The 23,835-nt window shown below is 41.2% G+C and overlaps 1 protein-coding gene across 3 annotated transcripts in view; it reads right to left on the minus strand.

Annotated features, from left to right (window-relative positions):
- Positions 1–11,550: 11,550 nt before the first annotated feature.
- The window catches only part of igf2bp3 (insulin-like growth factor 2 mRNA binding protein 3), an 18,165-nt gene continuing 5,880 nt past the window's right edge, over positions 11,551–23,835 (minus strand). Inside the window, exons 4-17 of one of the 3 annotated variants that reach the window (XM_060865921.1) lie at positions 19,435–19,486; positions 19,202–19,265; positions 18,581–18,859; positions 18,305–18,439; positions 18,069–18,191; positions 17,833–17,968; positions 17,615–17,749; positions 17,218–17,281; positions 16,333–16,343; positions 16,056–16,175; positions 15,880–15,954; positions 15,042–15,173; positions 14,398–14,511; positions 11,551–14,235 (exon numbers count right to left, since the gene is read on the minus strand). In XM_060865921.1, coding sequence (XP_060721904.1) covers positions 14,140–14,235; positions 14,398–14,511; positions 15,042–15,173; positions 15,880–15,954; positions 16,056–16,175; positions 16,333–16,343; positions 17,218–17,281; positions 17,615–17,749; positions 17,833–17,968; positions 18,069–18,191; positions 18,305–18,439; positions 18,581–18,859; positions 19,202–19,265; positions 19,435–19,486 — 1,536 coding nt within the window. In that variant the 3' untranslated portion in view covers positions 11,551–14,139. The remainder of the gene's footprint in view (positions 14,236–14,397; positions 14,512–15,041; positions 15,174–15,879; positions 15,955–16,055; positions 16,176–16,332; positions 16,344–17,217; positions 17,282–17,614; positions 17,750–17,832; positions 17,969–18,068; positions 18,192–18,304; positions 18,440–18,580; positions 18,860–19,201; positions 19,266–19,434; positions 19,487–23,835) is intronic. The other 2 variants (XM_060865919.1, XM_060865920.1) reach the window with 2 other exon arrangements.

A 23,835-nucleotide genomic window follows, 5' to 3' on the forward strand; every position in this document is an offset into this window, starting at 1 on the left:
GTACTGAAGAGAATTCATGGTACCTTGCACACGCTGAAGCTTCCCAGTACCTGCAGAAGCAAAACAGCCCCAAAGCATGATTGACCACCCGCCATGCTTCACAGTAGGCAAGGTGTTCTTTTCTTGTTCTTCCTCCTCCAAACATTGCGTTGATCCATGGGCCCAAACAGTTCTAATTTTGTTTCATCAGTCCACAGAACACTATCCCAAAACTTCTGTGGTTTGTCCACATGACTTTTGGCATACTGCAGTCGACTCTTCTTATTCTTTGGGGACAGCAAGGGGGTGCGCCTGGGAGTTCTGGCATGGAGGCCTTCATTACGCAGGGTGCGCCGTATTGTCTGAGCAGAAACTTCAGTACCCACATCTGACAAATCTTTTCTCAGTTCCTCAGCAGTCACACGGGGACTTTTCTCCACTCTACGCTTCAGGTAGCGCACAGCAGTCGAAGTCAGCATCTTCTTTCTGCCACGACCAGGTAACGTTTCAACAGTGCCCTTTGCCTTGAATTTGCAAATGATGCTTCCTATGGTGTCTCTTGGTATGTTTAACATCTTTGCAATCTTCTTATAGCCATTGCCCTTCCTGTGAAGAGTAATCACCTGTTCTCTTGTCTTCCTGGACCATTCTCTTGACCTCACCATGTTTGTAACCACACCAGTAAATGTCTAGAAGGAGCTGAGTATCACAGTCATTTTAAAGCTGCCTAATTGGTGCTTATTAGGCTTTATTGCTGCTCCCTGATATCCACAGGTGTTTTCAATACCTGATTGAAAACACTTCATTGAACCTCTGTTCTTCAGAGTGGTAGTCTTTAAGGGGTTGAATAATTATGTCAATGAAGAATTCACAAAAGAAACATTTATTACTGTATTACAAAACTAATTGATGTCATTTTAGTTGCATATGGTTCTTTAAGAAGTCCTTGTAGGATTTCATTCTGAATACAATTACAAATGTACACTAAATTCCCTAAAACCATTTACAGCATTGGGGGTTGAATAATTTTGAACACAACTGTAGATCCTGGATGTTTCCTGATTTAGACTGCGAATGGCCTGCGGGAAGAAGCTTCTCCTCATTCTCTCTGTGTTTGCTTTCAAGGAGCGGAAGCGTTTCCCTGAACGCAACAAAGAAAAGAGTCCATTGTTGGGATGGCTGAGATCCTTTACAATCTTCCTGGACCTGGTCCGTCACCGCGTGCTGTAGATGTAATGCAGGTCAGGTAGCTCGGTGTGGATGGTACGCCAGTCTGCTCGCCTGTCCTGCATGGTGCTGTTCCCGAAGCAGGAAGTGATGCTACCCGTCAGGACGCTCTCAGTGGTGCGGGTTTAGAAAGTCTTTAGCACCTTTAGTGTGATTCATTATGATTCAGTGTGATTCAGTATGATTCAGTATGATTCAGTGTGATTCGGTGTGATTCAGTATGATTCAGTGTGATTCAGTGTGATTCAGTATGATTCAGTATTAATACACATCTATACCACAAAATCAGTGTATTATCCAACTGTGAGAATGTATTAACATGCACAGAAAGCTTTAATAATGAAAGTGTGCAAAGAGTTTCACAGAAATGTCCACAACATTGTAAGAAATAAAAAATGTGTTGTGTAAAAATAAGAAGATGATGGTGAAGATCTTAATGAAGAACAAGAAGTTTATTCCAGCATAGCAGTGACAAAATACATGACGTACTTTGGGTTCGTCGGAGTCAATAAGAACCCAGAGAAAATCCTGCTCACGCATTTTATACTGTTTTCCTCTTTGTAGTTTAAATGAAGTTCTGCTTTGAATGTGTATTGAGCGTAAGAACTGAGTGTCTCCCAAATGGCTGGGTCACACCTTGTTATTTAGCCAGATGTCTTTAAATGTTAATCACGGTCACGTATACCTTGTCTTGTTATTGTTACAATTGTTATCAGTCAAATAGTCCCTTTAAATGGTAATCGCGGTCACTGCGGTCACGCAGACCTTGGCTTGGTATTGTTACAGTTGTTATCAACCAAATGGTCACTTTAAATGGTAATCACGGTCACGTAAACCCTTTGTTCTTGGTGATCTCTGATGTCCTGCTGCCGCTCCCATATTTATAATTGAATCGAGTTTATACGTTTATAGTCCTAAACATATTACCTTATGTTACTTAAACCTTTTTAGGAATGAGCTCTTTTAGATGTGTACCTTGGAGTGGAATTTGGGTGCAATTTCTGTAATTTCTTACAACATTAATGTAAATTAAAGTAATTCAGTAATTCTCAGAAGTGTTGAATAATATGTTGAATAATATGTTGAATAATGTGTTGAGTAGAGGACTTAAGGTAAATATGAATGTGACTTCATATTTCACTATTGATCAAACATTTTTTTCACGTTTCACATTATTAAACCAAATTGTTTGTTGTGTTTTGTTTTTAATGTAAAATATCTATAGAGTGTAAATGCTACAGTACGCATGACATGACTTTCAGTATTGGCATTGTACTCAGAAGTGGCAAGTTATTTCTATTTGTGGCTCAATCACTCCAATATATAATATTTAATCCAAATAAAATTAATAACTCAAACGTACATAACATAAAACTGTATAAAATATTAAAATATATTATTTAGTCATACATTATACATTCATACATTACACAGACTCAAGACTTTGTAGTAATGTACAGGCCAAACGTCAACAAGTTTGCCGATGACACGAACGTTGTGAGTCTCGTCAGCAAGAACGAGGAGTCAGCATACAGAGAGGAGGTGCAACAGCTAACTGCCTGGTGTAGAGCCAACAACCTGTCTCTGAACATTGACAAAACAAAAGAGATGGTTGTTGACTTCAGGAGAGCACAGAGTGATAGAGATTCTCTGCTGAACATCAATGGATCCTCTGTGGAGAACGAGAACGTTAAGAGCAACAAATCCCTTGGTGTTCACCTGCCAGAGAGCCTCACCTGGTCATCCAACAGCTCCATCAGCAAGAAAGCCCAGCAGCTTTTTACGATGTCTTAGTAAAGCATTTTACAGAGGTACCATAGAGAGCATCCTGATCAGCTGCATCACTGTCTGCTTTGGGAATTGCAGACCCTATATTCGTCAGTGAGGTCAGCCGAGAAGATCATCTGAGTCTCTATTCCTTTTGTCACAGACAACTGCAAAGCCGTTATAGGGGTCATCCATTGTGGATGTGTATAGGGTCATCCATTGTGGATGACCCTATACACCCCTTACATACACCAGACTGTGCAAAAAAGTCTGCTACAATATAAACCCCAGTGAATTATGCATGTTTTATAATACATATAATAAATCATCATATGCATTATCAAGCTGGTTTTCAGGAGTATTACAGTTCAACAACAATTTGACAGAGGGGGGCACGGTGGCTTAGTGGTTAGCACGTTCGCCTCACACCTCCAGGGTCGGGGTTCGATTCCCGCCTCCACCTTGTGTGTGTGGAGTTTGCATGTTCTCCCCGTGCCTCGGGGGTTTCCTCCGGGTACTCCGGTTTCCTCCCCCGGTCCAAAGACATGCATGGTAGGTTGATTGGCATCTCTGGAAAAATTGTCCCTAGTGTGTGATTGTGTGAGTGAATGAGTGTGTGTGTGTGTGTGTGCCCTGCGATGGGTTGGCACTCCGTCCAGGGTGTATCCTGCCTTGATGCCCGATGACGCCTGAGATAGGCACAGGCTCCCCGTGACCCGAGATAGTTCGGATAAGCGGTAGAAGATGAATGAATGAATGAACAATTTGACAGAGCAGGGACAGAGTGTTGAAGCATGAAGCATGCATCAGTCAATACAAAACTATACACTGCCTCTTAAAACAACATCAGCACCAGAACTAGATGGTAGGAGCTATCATAATGAGCAACAGCAAGTGTTGCTCGGACTGGTATAAATCACACTGTCACCCTGCTGGCAACTAGGAGTGAAGTGTTTGAAGAGTTTACTGTGATTTTCTTTCCTGTGTTGGCATTAAATTATACGTATAAAAGTTTCTTCCTCTGCTGTTAGTGTTAATCTTATTTATGATAAGTATATTTTAGTTAGCGCACTGACGGAGAAGATTTTAGCTTTAGATTTACGCATCCAGACCCTCAAAAGCAATAGCAAGAGACTTCAGGTATTATTTCAATACAAAATTTGAGAATATTAGCCAGGAAATTCATTCTATTCATTTAAAACTAAACAATCTTCCCTTAGCACTGGTTACGTGCCTAAATCTTTTAAACTAGTGGTTGGTGGTTAACCCCTGATTAAAAAACACTACTTCAACCCCTATCAGCTGTCCAACTTTAGGCCAATATCGAACATCTGCTTTATCTCCAAGATCCTAGAAATGATCATAACAGGTCATTTACCACTTTAACCAGTGGTAAATGACCTGTTACAGGCCTCTGATCAGGGTTGTGTCTCCTTGCTGGTGTTACTTGATCTTAGAGCAGTTTTAGACACCATAGACCATGTTATTTTACTTGATAGGCTAGAAAATGGTTGTGTTAAGGAGACAGCCGTCACCTGGCTCAGGTCTTATTTGACTGATTGTTATCAGTTTGTAGGTCTAAATGGTGACTTCTCAAAGCTTAAAAAGTTTATGTTCGTTATTCCACAAGGTTCTATTTAAGGCCCACTGCTTTTCTCGTTATACATGCTACCCCTTGGAGCAATTATTTGTAAACATGGTATTAGCTTCCCCTAACAAATTAATTATATGTTTCAGCAAAGCCTGGTGATAGACACCAGCTTATTAAAATTGAAGAATGTGTAAAGGACATAAAACAGTGGATGCTTACTAACGTCTTCCTCCTTAACTCTGACAGACAGAAGTGCTTGTACTAGGACACCATGCAGCTGGAAGTAAGCTTTCTGATTATAAATTATACCCAGAAGCAGTGCTTCTAGAACCACGATATTCTTCTAGTTAGGATGCTGTAAGATATTCTGACTGACCAGGGCAATACATTTATGCCACAGACACTGCCACAGGGCAATGTGTGCTTTGTTCTGGGTGAACTAAAGACTGTGCTTGATGTGGATGCAATCGGGTCCCACAGTGATTAGTGCATCCCCATGGTCTTGGGGCCCATGTAGTTAATTTTTGTGTATGAATACAGTGTTGAATGCAGATCTTATGGCTTGCATAGTTCAATTACTCATTTAGATGCAGCGCAATAGCATCCCCAGACATTTCTTTTTATGTTCTGTAAACTGAAACATTTGAGATTGGGCTGGGGCCATTTTGTTTCAGGTGGTGGCAGTGGGGCACATCAGTTACTACTGTCAAAAGCTCTCAGTGAGGAAGTACACAACACTCAAGGAGTGTCTGGCCAAATGGGAAGTCCTTAACCTTCAGGATTGGGCTGCCTTTTTACCCTCTGTTCATGACCCATTCCAATGGTTCTACTGCATACATGATGCCCAAGTGTGGACCACACAGTAGTGTCTAGCAGTTTCAGAAAGAGAGAGTGTGCAATATAGCCGGCAGCGTTTGCAAGACACATACATACTCACAAACGCACACATTTTCGATTTTTTGAACATACAGTGGTGTGAAAAAGTGTTGCCCCCTTCCTGTTTTTTTTTTTTTTTTTTTTGTACGTTTGTCACACGTTAATGTTTTAGATAATCAAACAAATTTAAATATTAATATTAAATAATATAAGATAACACAAGTAAACACAACATGCAGTTTTTAAATGAAGGTTTTTTTTATTAAGGCAAAACAAAATCCAAACCAACATGGCCCTTTGTGAAAAAGTGTTTGCCCCCCTGTTAAAACATAACTATGGTTTATCACACCTGAGTTTAATTTCTCTAGCCACACCCAGGCCTGATTACTGCCACACCTGTTCACAATCAAGAAAGCACTTAGATAAGACCTGATAGATAAGACCATTATACACAAATGGCAAAAACATCTAACAGTGGTGAACCTTCCCAGGAGTCGCTGGCTGATCAAAATTACACCAAGAGCGCAGCGAGGATTCATCCAAGATGTCACAACTGACCGCACAACAACATCCAAAGAACTGCAGGCCTCACTTACCTCAGTTAAGGTCAGTGTTCATGACTCCACCATAAGAAAGAGACTGGGCAAAAAGTTCCAAGACGAAAACTACTGCTGAGCAAAAAGAACATAAAGGATCATCTCTGATTTGCCAGAAAACATCTTGATGATCCCCAAGACTTTTGGGAAAATACTCTGTGGACTGACGAGACAAAAGTTGAACTTTTTGGAAGGTGTGTGTCCCATTACATCTGATGTAAAAAAGTAACAATGCATTTCAGAAAAAGAACATCATACCAACAGTAAAATATGGTGGTGGTAGTGTGATGGTCTGGGGCTGTTTTGCTGCTTCAGGACCAGGAAGACTTGCTGTGATAAATGAAACCATGAATTCTGCTGTCTACCAAAAAATTCTGAAGGACAAAGTGCGGCCAGCTGTTCGTGACCTCAAGCTGAAGCAAACTTGGGTTCTACAGCAGGACAATGATCCATAACACACCAGCAAGTCCACCTCTAAATGGCTGAGGAAAAACAAAATGAAGACTTTGGAGTGGCCGAGTCAAAGTCCTGACCTGAATCCTATTGAGGTGCAGTGGCATGACCTTAAAAAGAAGGTTCATGCTCGAAAACCGTCCAATGTGGCTGAAATACAACAATTCTGCAAAGACGAGTGGACCAGAATTGCTCCACAGCGCTGTAACCGACTCACTGCAAGTTATCACAAACACTCGATTTCAGTTCTTGCTGCTAAGAGTGGACCAAGCAGTTATTAGGTTTAGGGGCAAACACTTTTTCACACAGGGCTATGTACTGCAGGTTTGAATGTTGTTTTCCCTTAATAATAAAAACCTTCATTTAAAAACTGCACGTTGTGTTTACTTGTTATCTCTGACTAATATTTAAATTTGTTTGATGGTCTGAAACAATAAAATGTGACAAATGTGCCAAAAAATACAAAATCAGGAAAACAGACACACACTCTATCGTGAACACTGGGTGGCAACTCATTGCTGCTAGCTGCTGGTCAGATTAGCCTGCTTGTCTGCTCCCTGACCTTATAACTATTACTAGGCAGACCAGCTTCATTTAATGCTAAATACTCATTTAGTTTAACTCATGTTTCTGTTAATCCTCCATGGTATGCATTATGATATCATTAAGGGAAAATTAGATGTTTTTCCTACTCACTATTGGACACTAAAACAATATTTTTTTTAAAATGTGTATTTTTAAAGCTAGACAAAAATGTACCATAATGGGTGAATTGAAACTCTTTACATTTTCATACAGAAAAAAAATATATATGTTTTCATTCATTCATTCATTTTCTACCGCTTATCTGAACTACCTCAGGTCACGGGGAGCCTGTGCCTATCTCAGGCGTCATCGGGCATCAAGGCAGGATACACCCTGGACGGAGTGCCAACCCATCGCAGGGCACACACACTCTCATTCACTCACGCAATCACACACTAGGGACAATTTTCCAGAGATGCCAATCAACCTACCATGCATGTCTTTGAAACCGGAGTACCCGGAGGAAACCCCCAAGGCACGGGGAGAACATGCAAACTCCACACACACAAGGTGGAGGTGGGAATCGAACCCCGACCCTGGAGGTGTGAGGCAAACGTGCTAACCACTAAGCCACTAAGGGCTTGGGAGTTTGCGGCGGGGATTTTAACTGTGTCATGGACCAAAAAATGGATAAGTCTACTTTAGACTCAGCCACTAATCTTAGATCATCCCTGGTCCTTAGAGAACTTTGCAATGAGTCTGGCATTATCAATGTCTGGAGAGAATTTAACAGGGGGAGTAAAGAATACACTTATCGACCATCCTGAAAGGCCAATATTTTGCAATAAGAGTGTAAGAGTGTAGGACTGAGAATAAGAACTCTGAATGTTGGTACTATGACACAGAAAGTTAGAGAGCTGGCTGATATAATGGAGAGAAGGAAGGTGGATATACTGTGTGTACAGGAGACCAGGTGGAAGGGTAGCAAGGCTCGTAGTATAGAAGCAGGATTAAAGATGTTTTATTATGGTGTGGATAGTAAGAGAAATGGCGTAGGTGTGGTCCTGAAGGAGGAGTTTGTGAGGAATGTTCTGGAGGTGAAGAGAGTGTCAGACAGGGTGATGAGTCTGAAGTTAGAGATTGAAGGGGTGATGGTAAATGTTGTTAGTGGTTATGCCCCACAGGTAGGTTGTGAGTTAGAGGAGAAAGAGAGATTCTGGAGTGAATTAGATGAGGTGATGGAGAGTATTCCCACGGGTGAGAGAGTGGTTATAGGAGCGGATTTTAATGGACATGTTGGTGAGGGGAACACAGGTGATGAGGAGGTGATGGGCAAGTTTGGAGTTAAGCAAAGGAACCTTGAAGGACAGATGTAGTGGACTTTGCTAAGAGGATGGACATGGCTGTGGTTAACACCTATTTTCAGAAGAGGGAGGAACATAGAGTGACTTACAAGAGTGGAGGTAGGAAAACACAGGTAGACTACATCCTATGTAGAAGAGGCAATCTGAAAAAGATTAGTGACTGTAAAGTGGTAGTGGGAAAGAGTGTAGCCAGACAGCAAAGGATGGTGGTGTGTAGGATGACTCTGAAGGTCTGTAATATGAAGAGGTCAAAGATAGAGAAGAAAACCAAGTGGTGGAAGCTGAAAATGGAAGAATGTTGTGAGGAATTTAGACAGAAGTTGAGGCAGGCTCTAGGTGGTCAGGTAGTGCTGCCAGATGCCTGGGAAACTACAGCAGAAGTGATCAGGGAGACAGGGAGAAAGGTGCTGGGTGTGTCATCTGGAAGGAGGAAAGAAGATAAGGAGAGTTTCCAGAGGAAGAGATTAGCCAAGAAGAAGTGGAACATGGACAGGACTGAAGAGAATAGACAGACATACAAGGAGTTACAGCGCAGAGTGAAGAGGGAGGTGTCTAAGGCCAAGCAGAAGGCATATGACGAGTTGTACACTAGGTTAGACACTAGAGGAGAGAAGGACTTGTACAGGTTAGCTAGGCAGAGGGATCGAGATGGGAAGGATGTGCAGCAAGTTAGAATTATTAAGGATAGAGATGGAAGGGTGCTCACAAGTGAGGAGAGTGTACAGAGGAGATGGAAGGAATACTTTGAGGAGCTGATGAATGAGGAAAATGAGAGGGGAAAAAGAGTAGAAGGGGTGAACTCCGTGGAACAGAAAGTAGATAAGATTAGAAAGGATGAAGTCAGGAAGGCTTTGAAGAGGATGAAAAGTGGAAAGGCAGTTGGTCCTGACAACATCCTGGTAGAGGTCTGGAAGTTTCTAGGAGGGGCAGCAGTGGAATTTTTAACTAGTTTGTTTAAAAAGGTTTTAGAGAGTGAGAGGATGCCTGAGGAATGGAGAAGTGTGTTAGTGCCGATCTTTAAGAATAACGGTGACGTGCAGAGTTGCAGCAACTATAGGGGAATAAAGTTGATGAGCCATACAATGAAGCTGTGGGAAAGAGAAGTGGAAGCTAGGTTTAGGAAGGTAGTGGAAATTTGTGAGCAGCAGTATGGCTTCATGCCCAGAAAGAGCACAACAGATGCAATTTTTGCTCTGAGAATTTTGATGGAGAAGTATAGGGATGGTCAGAGGGAGATGGACCAGTTGTCAGAGGAGGTCAGACAGGAGTCTCCTTGGACAATGATGTTTGCAGATGACATTGTGATCTGTAGTGAGAGCAGGGAGCAGGTGGAGGAAAGCCTGGAGAGGTGGAGGTTTGCGCTGGAGAGAAGAGGAATGAAAGTCAGTCGTAGTAAGACTGAGTACATGTGTGTGAATGAAAGGGAGGGAAGTGGAACAGTAAGGTTACAAGGTGAAGAGGTGAAGAAGGTGCAGGAGTTTAAGTACTTGGGGTCAACAGTCCAGAGTAATGGAGAGTGGGAAAGAGGTAAAAAAGCGCGTGCAGGCAGGTTGGAATGGGTGGAGAAAGGTGTCAGGAGTTCTGTGTGATAGGAAAATATCAGCAAGAATCAAGGGGAAGGTGTACAGGACTGTGGTGAGACCGGCCATGCTGTATGGTTTAGAGACAGTGTCACTGAAGAGGAGACAGGAGTCAGAGCTAGAGGTAGCCAAGCTGAAGATGTTGAGGTTCTCTTTGGGAGTGAAAAGAATGGACAGGATTAGGAACGAGTACATCAGAGGGACAGCTCATGTTGGACGTTTGGGGGACAAAGTTAGGGAGGCCAGATTAAGATGGTTTGGACATGTTCAGAGGAGGGAGAGCGAGTATATTGGTAGGAGAATTTTGGACATGGAGCTGCCAGGCAGGAGGCAAAGCGGAAGGCCAAAGAGGAGGTATATGAATGTAATTAATGAGGATATGAAGTTAGTGGGTGCAAGTGTTGAGGATGCAGAAGATAGGGATAGGTGGAGAGAGATGATTCGCTGTGGCAACCCCTGAAGGGAAAAGCCGAAAGAAGAAGATATGATTAAAAACATAAGATTAATAACCTAGTTTTGAACCTGAAGTCTGCCTTATTAAAGATATCAACTGAGACCTGAGTGCAAAATTGTGTATTGAATTGTGGCAACTGCAGTCCAGTCTGGTACCAGTCACCACTGTATACCAGGTACAACCTACAAATCCTGCAGTTTTGAAGATGCTCCTTCCTAGTTGTGTGGCTATCATAATCTGGCCCTTGTCAAAGTCCCTCTGATTCTTATACTTGCCTTTTTTCCCACAACTGCTGTGGGAAAAAAACTTTTTTTACACAACCCAAATATCTGAATGTTCACTTGCTGCTTAATATACTGTATCCCACCAACTGACAGGTATTATGTATTTTACCATACCAGTCTGTTATGCAGAAAATACTGTGGTTCATCTATAGAAGCTACTAATGATTGCAAACCTTAACTTCAAGAACTAGTGTTGGTGTGCCTTTTTAGCTAAGAATGGAGTTCAGATATGTATATAGAGATGCATCACTGATTTATTAATTTAGTTGTGTAAAGACAAGGTTATTTTCTTTGCAACAGTCATTGCACCTCACCCCTGCATGCCACCTCATCATGTACAGTGATGAGTCCCACAAAAATGGTTATCTGCAGATTTAAAAATCTTGTTACACCAATGTGAAGTAATCATGTCTGAAAAGGGTAAATAAGTGCGGGCTTTAAACACAGCCCTGCTGTGTTCCAGTGTTAAAGGTGGCAGTGCGTGGCAGTGCAAGGCAGTGCATTCCATTACTAGGTTTCTGGTTGGAATTAATGGGTACAGCTCAAGTGACGTCATCCACGCGTCCTGCGATAGAGCATATTCAAATCAATGGAATAGAGAGGTACACAGCTAAAACTGGAACTTTGTTGATGTCTAAATAAACAGTATATGTCTAGACAACTCTGGCATGAGCAGTGTGCGCCAACAAAAAATGTAAATAATTTACATGCAACAGCAATATGTGAGCCTCAAAATAAAATAAAATTCCCCTTTTAAAATTGAATAAAAAATAATGAACGTGTATTTCAACACATTGACTGCTGGTAAAAGCACATTCGGAGCTATCTGGGACACACTTTGACCAACACAAGTCTAAATGAATGCACTTTATTTTTTTTTGACAATTTCAGTGGACACGATTAGCAAAGTGATATAGGATTTTGGGGGTCCTCAATAATATCTATTCTAAATCTGCACAATGCCAGATGCACAAAGACATGATTATTAGAGTTATTGAAAATATACCTAGATTTAATATATGAAAACAATGTGTAGTGTATAGGCATAAATAATCTCACACCCAGTTTCTAGGAGCCAACATGCCTTCTTTTATTCAATTTCCTCAGAGGCATTTGACAAGTGGAAGTGTGTGAGGGCACAAGCACGGTTGGGGAGGTTTGTGGCTCATGCTGAAATTGGACCACTTTCTGTAAACTCCACATCACATTCCCACTGAAACATGACTCACCACACAAGACAGCCAAGAAATCGTATATTAGAAAGAAACGGTAGCATCGTTTTATGCAAGTAAGAGCGAAAACATTTGACTCGTTTGAAGTTCATAAATCAGAATGGGAGTCTATTTTAAAGAATACAGAAAGAAAAAGACAAAAAAAAATTTCTGGGTTATTGATCAAATCCCAAATGAACAAAGTCTTGCTAATAACTATGCATGAGAGAGGGAAAACAAAAAAAAATAAAAATAAATGGAAGCCAGATCTCCAAAACAAAACAAAACAAAAAAAAACAACAGAAAAAGCAACACATTGAGGATTTAAATCAGTAATCAGTTCACAATGCAGCAAAAAGAAAACATTAAAAAAAAAAATCACTAATTTGTCAAACAATGCAGGATTTAATTTATTTATTTATTTTTTTACATTTTTTTTTAACAGCATAATTTTCTTTCTGGTAGGGAAAAGGAACTGAGAATTGACCCTAAATTCTAACAAATAGTATTATGCCTCTAATTCAATGTGTTCAAGAGGTAGATCAACAATAGTGTAAGAAGGAAAAAAAAACAAAAACCAAAACAAACCATCACTTTGTGCCCCTCCTGTGAACGCAAGACACGAAACACTGAGCCAAAGCAGAACACGAGTGTGCACGAGGGACTCGACGTATCGGTATCAGATTTATAACAAGGTAGCAGAGGCACAAGCTTCAACGCCACCCACCTTTGAATCAGCTGAGGTAGACATTATTACTAGTGTGGAAGCATGAACATGCCCTTTTACCACAATCGTATTTACATTCGCATGAAGAGGGAAAAAAAGAAAAAGAAAAAAAAAAAAAAAAAAAGTTTCGTTTTTCTCCATATTTCTTCTAAAATATGTTTTTTCTTGCATTTCTAATCTTGAATAAAAAATAAAAAAAAAAGTTTCACATCCATTTTTACTGCTGGCTATAAAGACGCATCCATTAGTATTGTAAGATCAAAAGTATCTGAAACAGTGACTCCCCCTAACCCTCACTATGCAGTGCTGGACACTCGGCATAGATGTGTCTGCAGTGTGGAAAAGTCTGGTGTGATGGAAACCAGCCCAGAAATAAGGTCAATAATGGGAAAAGAAAAATAAATGCACACGTGCCACAAAGGGCTGGGCTGTGATAATCTGTTGAAGGCGCATCAGTGTGTTACAGCAGGAATTAACATGATCCCTGAACGCTGAAGCTAATCCCTGAATGCTAACTTAACGTTTGTGGGGAAAATGCACCTGCCAAATATCTTATTCATATAATTGATAAACTAAATAGCATCGCTGCAGTATGTACTCTCTGCATTCTTCGGCAAATACATCATTTTTTAATTTTTTTAATTTTTTTTAATCCCCAGAAGATGGCAGCTCCTCAGCAACACCAAGGCGCTTTACGATATTCTTATCTGCAAACAGCAAAGCCCCTTAAACCTCACACTTACCTACATGTGCAGACATTCTTATGTACAGTTGACGGTCTGCATCGTAAAAAAAAGTGGGGCGTAAGGGACTCGCGTTAACAGAAGGCTTACTTTTTCTTAAAAAAATAATGTTCAAGAACTATTAGGTTTTATAAAGTATACAAAATACCACAAAGCAAAATAAGAATTAATAATAATAAAAAAAAAATCTTCATTTATCATTTACTTCTTTTTTTTTCTCTGAGGTACTCTAGCCTGAGGTAGATCAGTAAAAATGCATATTAACTCGGTTTCCTGGCTAATGCCGATAAACACTTCCTGTAGATCGTTAGTGGCAGTGCAGTTCTGCCTCCTTTCATATTTCATCTCATATTCTACATAATTCTTTTCCTCATAAAACGCATCTGAATTTCTAAAATGCCATTAGTAATACTGGGACAAAATATTCTACCGCTTCCAGTCCCATCCCATACCCAGAGCTTTTATTACCCCACCCCTAGCCAGGCTAGGAGAGCAATGCCTTGACTTTTACATGAAAAACTCAAAACCTATAAACAAAAATGCACAAAGTTAAAGGTGAAAATACAAGAGGGGAAAAAAATAGCATTGTGCAGGTACCACACTACGGCAGTGAAGGGGAGGAATAGTTTTCGTAGCCGTGTTCTTTCGTGTTCAGAAAATAGATTCTCATATAAATGGCAGGAGGTGGGTGAGGTGAACTCTAGAGATGGGCACGTCCCATTTCGCCCCGCTTCTCCTCTTAATCACCACGCGCTGGGGAAATTATTTCCTCCGTGGTATTGGAGCCCCAGTAGGTGAAGCTTTGGGCTGCTGCCGCCTCACCTGTGAGAGGATTTCCTGAATCTTTCGCTGAGCTAGCTATAAAAGGAGGAGATGCGCATCCAATCAATCAACCAACACATAAATGTACACAGCTGATAAAACATATACAAGACGGCAGCTCTTTGTTCTAGTTTGTGAAAGAGCATTTTAATAGTTAATTAATTGCAGAAAGCAATAGAGAACGTAGGGCTAAATTACCTGGCTTGCATAGAAGTGGCCAGTTATCTTCACTACCACTTGGTCGTTTTCATCTGGAGTCTGATCACGGGGGACAACCACCTCCGCACTGGTTAGGTTCTGAAGTTCATTCACCTACACAAGAGGGTGACAATTTCAATCATGGAAGATCTACAACAGCTGAAAATACACTAGTTTGGCTGTGGCTCCATTGGATCTCCAGTTACTGCTGTTCAACTATCACTTTACACCACAAGTGGAGTGTAAGGAGGAATCCTGGTGGATTTGAATATTTTGGTCAATCAAATGACAAACTCGCTCACTTTTAGATGACTGCTCCTCACCACCAGTACTGTCTGACTGAACATGCTGGAACCCTGACACGGAGCTAATAGTGGCCATGTTCTCATGGTTTTTATGGGAACCATTAAAGATAGGGTCTCTGATGTTTGAAAGCCAATGTTGACATTTGAAATCACCAAAACAAAACACACCCCTTACCCAAATGGGTTCCACCCCTGTATTGATAGCTCCGCCCACACATACATACGTAACCCAGGCAACTAATGGAAAGTTAATGTGTCTACCATAGCTGAAGGGAAGAACAATACGATTGCAGATAACATAAAAACAATGAAAATTCTACCACTAAATGGGTTCTTTACCGTTTTACCCCCTTTACCAATGACCCTGCCGGCAGCAAACGATGGCACTTTAATGTGAGCTTCTAGTTTGACTTCTTCCTTTGGCCCAAAAAAGTTCTCTTCCTTCAGCTTTCCAAAGATACGTCCCTGAGCCTGAGCAAGAGAGAGAGAGGGTTTGTTGAGGTTATAGCATATCACTGGACGTTCATAGACTTCTACTGTACTCGGGTTTCACTTCCTGTCTGCATTGCTGGACATGTTAATCTCACCAAGGCCATCCTTCCCAAATTAATACCATGAATATAACGACATCATGAAAAGAAGTAGTACTGAAAACGTTTGTTTAACAGGAAACTGGATGCTCAGGTCCAACCTTTTGCCAGATCATTCACAGCGTTTATCAGACGCTCTTATAAGATAAGATAAACCTTTATTCGTCCCACAATGGGGAAATTTCTGTTACAGCAGCAAAGACAAAGAAATCCAAAGCAGTTGACATTTTACACAACTGAGCAATTGAGTTTTAATTGAGCAATTGAGCCTTGCTCAAGTAGTGGCTTGGTGGAGCGAGTTTTAGAGCTCACAACCTTCAGATCAGTCAAACGACGCCTTAACCACTACACTAACGCTACCCTGATCAAGACGGCTAACGTTCTTTATTACCATCTTTCGAGGTGGATCACAAATACATTCATAATCTTTAATTCCAAATATGAAAATAAGTTAATTACAGTACTACTAATAAATCTTAAGGTTTATTAGACCCCCATTGTATGCATTATGTATTCTATAAGTCATCATTTGGGTTTAACTGTAGCGACACTGATCGATTTCCTTCATCTGCTCACTAGTCCAGTACCTTGAACTGGGCCTCTGGTGGTCCTGAAATAATGACCATTCTCTGCTTGGCATCCATCCCATCAGCTGGTGCAATCTACACAGTGGAATTTAGAAAGGAAGAGAATAATGCTGGAAAACAAAAATCATTACATGTAGGAATTAATTTTTTGAACGAGTTTTTAATTTATCGCCTACTTTTATCGATGCACCAGCAAAGCGGCTGAGCTGCTTTATATGCTGGCCCTGCTTCCCAATGATGGCGCCCACCGCCAGCGCAGGGATAAAGAGATGCACCGTCTCAGACTCGGGCTGCTGCTGACAGAGAAAGTGACTGTACATATATTCATATATAAAAAGAAACAAGACCTTAAGCATAGTCGAGTCCATAAATTTAACAAGGACACAGGCCACATCTGCCCATGAAACTGCTCAATTTACCCAATCAATTATGAGCCTATGAAAATGGAGGGACTGAAAAAGCGACTTTAATTTCTAAACTGCAGCTGATCTGTTAAACCTCTGAATTTCAGCGGAATATCTACACTGCAGAGACAAATTGTATGCTTCCTTTCTAAACTATTACAGTGGTTTACAGACACAATTATGAAAATTGTGTCGCTGTCCAAATACTTTTGGACCCAACCGTATAGTCTAAACATGGTACAGAACGCAAGACACGTTTGAGGTCCCGAGGTCACACGCAATATCCTGACACAAAAAAATGCTCGTTTTGATATTTTGAAGTAATTTTGTTCTTGAAACAGGATGTGGGATCAAATTATGGATCCATCCTCATACAGATTTGCCTTAAAACTTGAAGTGAAATACACAAGATCTCAATTCCTGCCACAAGCAGAACTTGTGTTCATCTTTCCTAAAAAGTGCAGACAGTTGATGTTTAGTGATACTAGTCCACTTTCTAGCTGTAACAAGATAATACGGATTTGCATGGAAATGTTGATTATTTGCCACTAAACCCAATCAAGGCAAAGTCACATGACTGGTAACATACTGATGCGTTACACACAGCCAAACGTTCACATACAAAAAAAAAAAAAAAAAAAAAAGTGTACATTGTAAGGCATGTCAGAAAGCATCAAGCAATCAAGTCTCCAGAAAGATAACACTCCCCGGGTAATAGTGCAAGTCAACCAGTCACCTGGTCCAGTTCCATTCACATGCATATTTAACACACACTCAGCACTTGTGAAACACGTAGTTAAACATGTTGCATGTTCTGCAGCTGTGTTACTTTGGGGCCGTTCAGCAACTGCACAGGCCAAAAAAACAAATCAAATCGCTGCACCTCTCACAGAGAGCAGCCAACAGCCGTGCAAGGCATCACGGTTTGGGGGACTTACAGAGAGAGACTGGCTACTGCTGAAGGACCAAAGCGGAACCTCAGTCTGAAACACACTGCACTACAGGAGAAACACGCATTAACACAGAGGCACACAGTGCATCCCTGCTGCAAACTACACACCTTCACGCACAGATACTCAGTGGAGTCTCTCACACACATTTGACATACACACACTTAACATGCCCAAATTAGACTTAATACAATAAACAGCAAGATTTCCTTTTGTGGGAATGGGTGGAGATTACGGCGGCTCCTTTCTGCAACCCCACGTATTTTGGGAGACTTGGTTTTACTCACCATGATTAATGTAACGTGTCAAATGGTCTAACTAGAAAATGGTAATTTCTCCTGTTCAGATCTGCATCGCATTTGGAAGAGAATGCACACTTACCCCAAACGAAGGGTATCCAGCTTGTGCTCCAGACAGAGGTCCTGGTGCCATAGAGGGGGAGATTGCTCCCGATGTCCCACCCGGGAAAAGACCCAGAGCATTCAAATTCAGGCCAGGAATAAGATTAGATTGGAGCTGCATACACCCATGAAGAGATGCGTAAACAAGCAATAAACATCTAATTTAAGCATTTAAAACAAAGCTGCTTTTGGTCTTACGTTCATGGCAGCCACGTCGTTCTCGTAAGCCTCTCGAATTTTCTTCATGACCTCCTCTTCAGCTCTGGTGCATGCCTCTATTGAGCCCTTCACTGTGATTGTTCGCTCAGGGTTATAAAGAGTCAGGTCCTGGAGACTGGAGGCAAAAAAAAGTTCTAGATATTTAACATCATGTACATGCAAACTGTCAATACATTTAAAAGGTTCTGAAAAACAGCAGTTCAGTTTACACTCACGGGGAGATGGTGATTTTGGTCCCTGTGTCTTGTTCAATTTTTTTCAGATTGCGTCCTTCTTTTCCAATTAGACGCCCCACAAAGTTATTATGAGCCAAGATCTTAAGAGGAATCTCCTCAGTGCTGTACACGACATACAGTGAAGACAGAGAGGGACAACAGCAAACCCGTGAGAACGAGAGGAAATACAAACGGATACAGACCGATTAAAAAGTGTCTGTGGGAGGAAAGAATACATTTTTGTGTCCATGGCCTCCTTCTGCATGATCTCCATGATGCTCCTGCAGGCAGAGCTACAGCCCTCTGGAGTTGAATGGACTGTTATGGGTTTCTCTGCGGCTCCTGCATTTTCCTTACGATGGATGTCAATTCTGCAAGGATAAAAGGGAGAAAATAAATAATTCCATCATTGTTCATATTAAGCAACAAATGTAAGGAATAATTATTAGAGTTTTGCTTTTTGAAAAAATCCATAGCTTTAAAAAACAAAACACAACCAATGTCAAGCTTACTTCGAGCGTGTCTGTTTGGTGATATTGCGGATGGTAGCACCCTCTTTGCCAATGATGGCGCCCACAAACTGGGTGGGCACGAGAATGCGCAGCGGAATGTCAGACTGCAGCTTAGGGCGAGTTCCCAGAGAGGGTGAGGCCTGGCGCGGGGGGCCACGTGGTGCTCCTCCTCTCCTGCCACCCAGAGTTGGGGGATCAGACAGAACAGTCTCGTCTGGTATGTAGCAGACCTTCAGTGCATAGCTTTCCATCATGAAACCATTCAATTTCTCAACTGCTCTAAAGACAGGAAAGAAAGAAAGTTGGTGTGTGAGCTGAACAGGACGACATTGTAGCACAAAAATAAAAAAAACATAGGATTGAGGCATTTTTAATGTGCAAACAAACATGAAACCCATGTAAGGCTGTTGTAATGCAGTTTAAAATACAGGGTGTAAAATAAACATATACATTTTACACCCAGCCTCCATCCACTTTAGAACTGAATGCTTGCAACGCCTCTGATCTGGCACTAGGTGGCAGCAGCACGATGAAGCAGCTACGAGTTCACACATGGAAGGAAGGATGCATCTCACCATCAGACACAGTGTTCCAGCTAAACACAGAAAGTGAAATACTCACTGTCTGGCCTGCTCCTTATCTGCATAACGCACGTTCACTACGGCCGTCTCCATGTCCGTGTTGACTACAGAGGAAAAAATACATCAGCATCATTTAATATCCACAGTGTTTTGTGGTCTTTAATCAAAAGCATCCTGATAGTATAAATAAGTCAGGGTCTATGAATATAATCCAGCTAAAACAGGCTGAAACGGGCACCGTGTTAATAAATAGAGGTGAGTGAATGTAGTGACCTTGTTCACAATTCTCCACAGTGCCATACTGAGCTAATAATCCATCCAACACCTGCAGAAGGAAACAGAAATAAAAAATAATGTACAAGTGCATTACAGAGCATTAGACTAAAAATAAAGGAAAGTAAGTGACAAATGGCCTAATTACTGAGTCCACTTTTTGTTAAATGGAACCAGCTCCTTCTTAATGATCTAACATGACTGCAATGAGAGTGTGACTGGTTGCTGAGTGTGAAATGATAAAGCTGATAAGTTACACCATGGCTTACACAATGAATAATTCCAAGCACTTGTTTTAAACAGCGGTGTGCTGTTGTGGTGCTTTTGTCCAGTAGCATGCAGTGTATGTGTGTGTGAACTGAGGAGGAGGAGCAGTGCCTTCAGGCCTAGAAGCACACACCCCTCTATACATCCAGCAGTACACCCCCACATCCGGTCTCCTCTACACATCCTCTTATTGGCTGACTCCAGTCTTATTATGGAATCTCTCTGCCGCTGAGGAGCTCCAGCCATTGGCTGCATGAGCAATCAACCATGTAAACCTGTCTATTGGTTGGCTGGTGCTGTGCGTATAGGGTGGGGTAGAGCAGAGGTAGCGAGCAGAGCACACAGGGGCAGTGGGTTCTACTCCAAGCCAAACTGAGCTTGCCTAAACAGTGCAAGTGAAAAGGGGGCCTGTTTGCTACACCGCAGCATATGGCACATACAGATACTCGCAGACGGCACAAGCCCTCAACAAAAGCTCAGACTCCTCCTGGGCACAAGCCCCTGCTGTAGAGTGAGAAATCACATCGATGGCTAAAATTCTCTCAGCGTGGATTAACTATGGAGTCCTACATTTAAAATTATTTCCATTTTATTTATTAAATCTTTCAAATTTCAAAGTAAAAAAAGAATTCTACACAAAATGCAACGTTCTTGGTTTGAAATAGTTTAATATCAAGTTTAAATCAAGACTAAACTTTTTTTTTTCTTAAAATAATGACGCGTATAATCAGGAATTAAGTCAGAGACAGATGTATATTTTAATACATGTGAATACAAACATATCACAGATTGGGCCTAAATACGATGTTGGGAACCTCTATCCCTCTCTCTATCCCCCTCTCTCTCTCTATCCCCCTCTCTCTCTCTATCCCCCTCTCTCTCTCTATCCCCCTCTCTCTATCCCCCTCTCTCTCTCTCTATCCCCCTCTCTCTCTCTCTATCCCCCTCTCTCTCTCTCTCTCTCTCTCTCTATCCCCCTCTCTCTTACACCATATCCTTACACTTCATTTTATCTTGGCACCAAACAACCAATTTTCCCATTATGGCATGAGATTTTTCTGCAGCATGCCTGTACAAGCTGCTTTGCTGAGGCTTTGCATTAAGTCCAAGATGAACTTTAAAAATGGAAACAAAGGATTGTGATCACTAAACAAAAACAGATCGTTACCATGATGAAGACCGTACACAACTAACAGTAATTCACGACAACCTGCCAGCCTTTTTCAGTGAAATACTAATTTACAGTCTGACAAATCACTTAGCAATAGAACGAGGATGGGGTTCCATGAGTCTGGTTCATCTGGTTCCATGAGTGTGAAGATACATAATTTACCATGTACAAGTATGTCCTGTATGGTCAGAAAATTTATTAACACCAAATACAACAAAAATACCAGAAATTAGAAAGTAATGTTTAATTGTCTTTTCAGACCTTCACAATAAATACAAAGGAAATGGAAGCCTGGACTGGGGAATGATTTCCTGCCAGTACCTAACAGCAGTAAGGGTTCTGTTGCTTGGCATGTTCCCCATGGCATCGCCAGACTCTTTCATGTCTGTCGCAGTGTCAGTGTGAACCTGCACTCATCCATAAAGAGAACGGGACGCCAATGGTGGAGCTGCCAATTGTGTTCTCTGGCAAGTGCCAATCAAGCTTCACAGTCACGGGCTGTCAGCACTAGAGCATAGTGGACCCTCAAGGCACACTTGTGGAGTCAGCTTGGTCAAAAACATGAACACCAGTTGCCTCCTGGAGGTCATTCTGTAGGGCTCTGGAAGCAGAAAAGAAGCCGATACCAGTCCTGCTGCTGGATTGTTGCCCTTCTACTGCCCTGTCCGGTGCACCTCAAGTAACAGCTCATCTCCTGGTACTGCTCTTAAAACTATGCTAGGAGTCACAACAGCCCACTTAGTTACGACACAAATGGACCAAAGCAGATGAAACTGATTCCAGTCACTGGCGGTTCCAGACAGGACAGATTGATGTCTCTGAGGTTTAACTGACTTGGTGTTATCTGGTAGGGATTTAGTGATCTATTAAAGCTGCAGCTTGTGTTACCAAGAATTAAAACTGTTACTTGAATAAACCTGAATAAGGCTTAATTACAACTCAATTTAACTAATCTGTCAACAAAGTATAGCACCAAACGTCTAAGTGCATTCATTATTGTGCTTGGCTGCAGTTCCAGGTCCACAAACACCTTCTGAAATTGTGTTGTAAAAAAAAAAAAAATGGCTTACACACCAAGTACAGTGATACCTCGAGATACGAGTGCTTTGACATACGAATCTTTTGAGATACGAGCTGTGATTCGACCAAATTTTGGCTTGAGATACGAGCAAATTTTTGAGATACGAGTATCCGAGCCTTTCCACTGCACACGTCAAACGACGGCCGATAAACAGGAAGTCATTCATTTCCTATGGAGAGTCACAAAGGGGCTGCGTGAGGTGCCGACCATCTGCGGATCCGTAATTTTCGGATCCGTTTTAAGCGGTGGATCCGTAAAAAAATTTGAATTTGTGCGACTACACCGCATCTGATATGCCGACCGGACAGGTTTTTATTAAAACGACCGGCAGATGTTAGTGAGGAAAGAGTGACAAAAAAGGCAAAAACAAGAAGAGAAAAGTGATGAAGTAAATTAGGCAAAATTAATGTAAAGAAAACAAATTGTAGCAATTAAGTTCAGAGAAATTAAGCCTCGCGTTAGTTCTGGCAGGCCACGTCGTGCGCACCAATCCAGTTACGACATCCATATTACCCGACCATTTAAATTCCCATTCATTGAGCCGCTTTCTAGCGCTTCGCTGCTGCTGCGATTTAAACTCCCTCCTCCAACCCCGACTCCACCATGCAGGAACCTGTGTTCGTTGTACCAGTTTACGTCATAAATCTCCACATATTTTTCTCTCTCTCTATTTATTTATCCATTTATTATTTTCCTTTCCTATTTTTAACTCTATGCATGATTAATGGTTCTGTTATACAGGGGTCTATTCTATTTTCTAGTTGCTGCTCTCCCCGCTCTAAATGAAGTTTAGTTAAGTTTCATTTATGTGTAAAGTAGCATTAAGAGTGTACAGTAGCGAGTAAGTGAACGAAAGTGAAAGTGTAATTCCTCCTAAATCCTCCGCCTGTTTACTCCTCCCTCAACCTCCATCTACATACAATATTTGTCATTTATAAATACAGGTACTGTACATTTTTCATATTCAAAACAAAACAACTGGAGTGGAATTTTGCGAGCTGGAACGGATTAATGGGATTTCAATTCATTTAAACGGGGAAAATTGCTTTGAGATACGAGCAATTTGAGATACGAGCAAGGTCACGGAACGAATTAAACTCGTATCTCGGGGTATCACTGTACATAAAGCTGTGACAGTATTAAACTAGGGGGTATTTTAAAGATGAATACACTTCGGGCCTTACTAAGTCTAACAATTTCACACAGCACCAGTGTGGTCACTTGGCTACAATAAATCTGCAAGTCAGCAGTATTATATTTAAAATACCTAAAGATGCTAAAGTCATAACCCAAGTAACCTGATGTAATTTCCACTGAAACAAGGAGTCAGTGTGGAGCAGAAGGGGTGACTCCTACTAGAAATGTCTACTGAGATATTTCCCCTATATTGCAAGTGTCACAAAAGACTGTTATGGCTTAAATTGGATGCCAAAATGTTAGCGCTAAGAGTTCCTAGTGGTTTGTACCTCATACCTCACCTGACAGAAAAAGGTCAGGTGAGGAATGGCAAAAAAAAAAAAAAAAGGCAGTCATGAATGCATCAGTTACTTGGTCTGAATCATCATCAGTATTATATCATAGTCTAAATATAATCATTATATCAAGTACATTTTAACACCAAAGTATGACAGAATCTATCATTCAGAATTCAATTAAATTTATTTGTATAACGCTTTTAACAATTCACATTGTCTTAAAGCAGCTTTACAACAGTATAGAAATGTAAAGTTTAAATTTAAAGTTACTACTTATGATAAAGCCTGAGGTGACGAAGGTGACTGAGGTGTTGAGGAAAAACTCCGAGATGATATGAGGAAGAAACCTTGAGAGGAACCAGACTCAGAAGGGAACCTCATCCTCATTTGGGTGACACTCTACAGTA

This window comes from Tachysurus vachellii, chromosome 3 (assembly GCF_030014155.1).
Source record: "Tachysurus vachellii isolate PV-2020 chromosome 3, HZAU_Pvac_v1, whole genome shotgun sequence".
NCBI lineage: Eukaryota > Metazoa > Chordata > Actinopteri > Siluriformes > Bagridae > Tachysurus > Tachysurus vachellii.